A 1,350-nucleotide genomic window follows, 5' to 3' on the forward strand; every position below is an offset into this window, starting at 1 on the left:
AAGACAGAATAGTTCAAGGGATGCTTCACACATCTGGGTCACTAGATCAAAACAAGCTCACTCCAGGTCAGGTGCGATGGAGATGTATCCAACAGGTTTTTGGTAGGCACTGCCAGCCAGATGATGAACAAACAGCTCTGGGGACTGATCTACTATCTGTAGGATAGCTTCTTGAGGTCAAGGTTGTAAAAGCACTGTGTCAAAGCAAGGGAAGAAAGCCTATACTGCTGTTCTCTTTATGGTGTTTTCTCTCCAGGTAGATGTAAGATTTCATCCTGCTGCTTAAAAAAATGTTTTACCTTTCAGATATACTAATTTCCCTTTTGGGTTGGTTTTGCTTGAGATTCTTTATATATTCCCCTCAAGGGTGAATGGATTGGTGCATTTTTGATACCAGTTTTATAGTATTCAAACCCAGTTTCCTTGTGCAAGTGACAATATGATCCTGCATACAGTGAAAACAATGTCATATTCAGCTCTTGAACCTTGCCAGACTACTTTATAATAATAATCTGTCTACATCATTCAAAGATACTTTTTATTTGACAAAATGACTTAAACAGCAGTTTCTTAAAAAGCAAATTATTTAATAGTAAATGCAATTCATAGTAAGAAAAGTGTGTAGTTGTGGAAACCAAGAAATAAATTATGGCATTCTTGAGATCAGTGGCATTTCTCTCCTCTCCTTTAAATATATGCTAAGTCATTAAAAACTTAGTATCAGGGTTTATACCTAATTGGTTTGGTCATTCTGAAATACTACATTCCAGAAAACAAACAGTATTTTGTGATCACAATAAGTCATGTAAGTTTCTAAAGCCCCTTTAAAGGAAATACAATTCAAAAATACGTGATAAAAATCACTTGCAGTTTTGCAGGATGAGCGCATATGAAGCGAGATAAGTATGCTAGTCATGTATACAAGAAAAAAAGAAATAATAAGATTGTAAAATCACTAACACTGGGGCGTGGATAACTGGCTGTCCTAGAAGCTGAAGCTGCTTCTTTTCATTGAGATTCAAATACAGTATTAAAGAGTAAGAAGGGCAATGCACACATATATTATTATTACTCCTTTGTTGAATAAGAATAGCAAGTTTTTTCCCCTGTTTTGTTGCCTGTGTGCTCATACTTTCCCCTGGAATTAGAAATACCAGACGGGTGGACTGCTGCCCCCACACTCTCGCGTTGCGTGTAGGTCCGTAAAGGGGACCTGGAATGGGGGAAGGTTTGGGACTCTGCATGGGCTGGGCTCTACTCTATTTGCCTCCACCTAGGGCGGACGGGCGGGCGGGCAGAGGCCGGGTAGGGAGGCAGGCGGGCGGGCAGAGGCCGGGCAAGCAAAGCAGG

At 40.2% G+C, this 1,350-nt stretch overlaps 1 protein-coding gene across 1 annotated transcript in view; it reads left to right on the top strand.

Annotated features, from left to right (window-relative positions):
* Positions 1 to 889: 889 nt before the first annotated feature.
* Positions 890 to 1,350, top strand: part of ALDH7A1 (aldehyde dehydrogenase 7 family member A1) — a 20,171-nt gene continuing 19,710 nt past the window's right edge. The window contains exon 1 of the mRNA XM_026865763.1: positions 890 to 916. Coding sequence (XP_026721564.1) covers positions 890 to 916 — 27 coding nt within the window. The remainder of the gene's footprint in view (positions 917 to 1,350) is intronic.

This window comes from Athene cunicularia, assembly GCF_003259725.1.
Source record: "Athene cunicularia isolate RWA chromosome Z unlocalized genomic scaffold, athCun1 chrZ_part1, whole genome shotgun sequence".
Taxonomy (NCBI): Eukaryota; Metazoa; Chordata; class Aves; order Strigiformes; family Strigidae; genus Athene; species Athene cunicularia.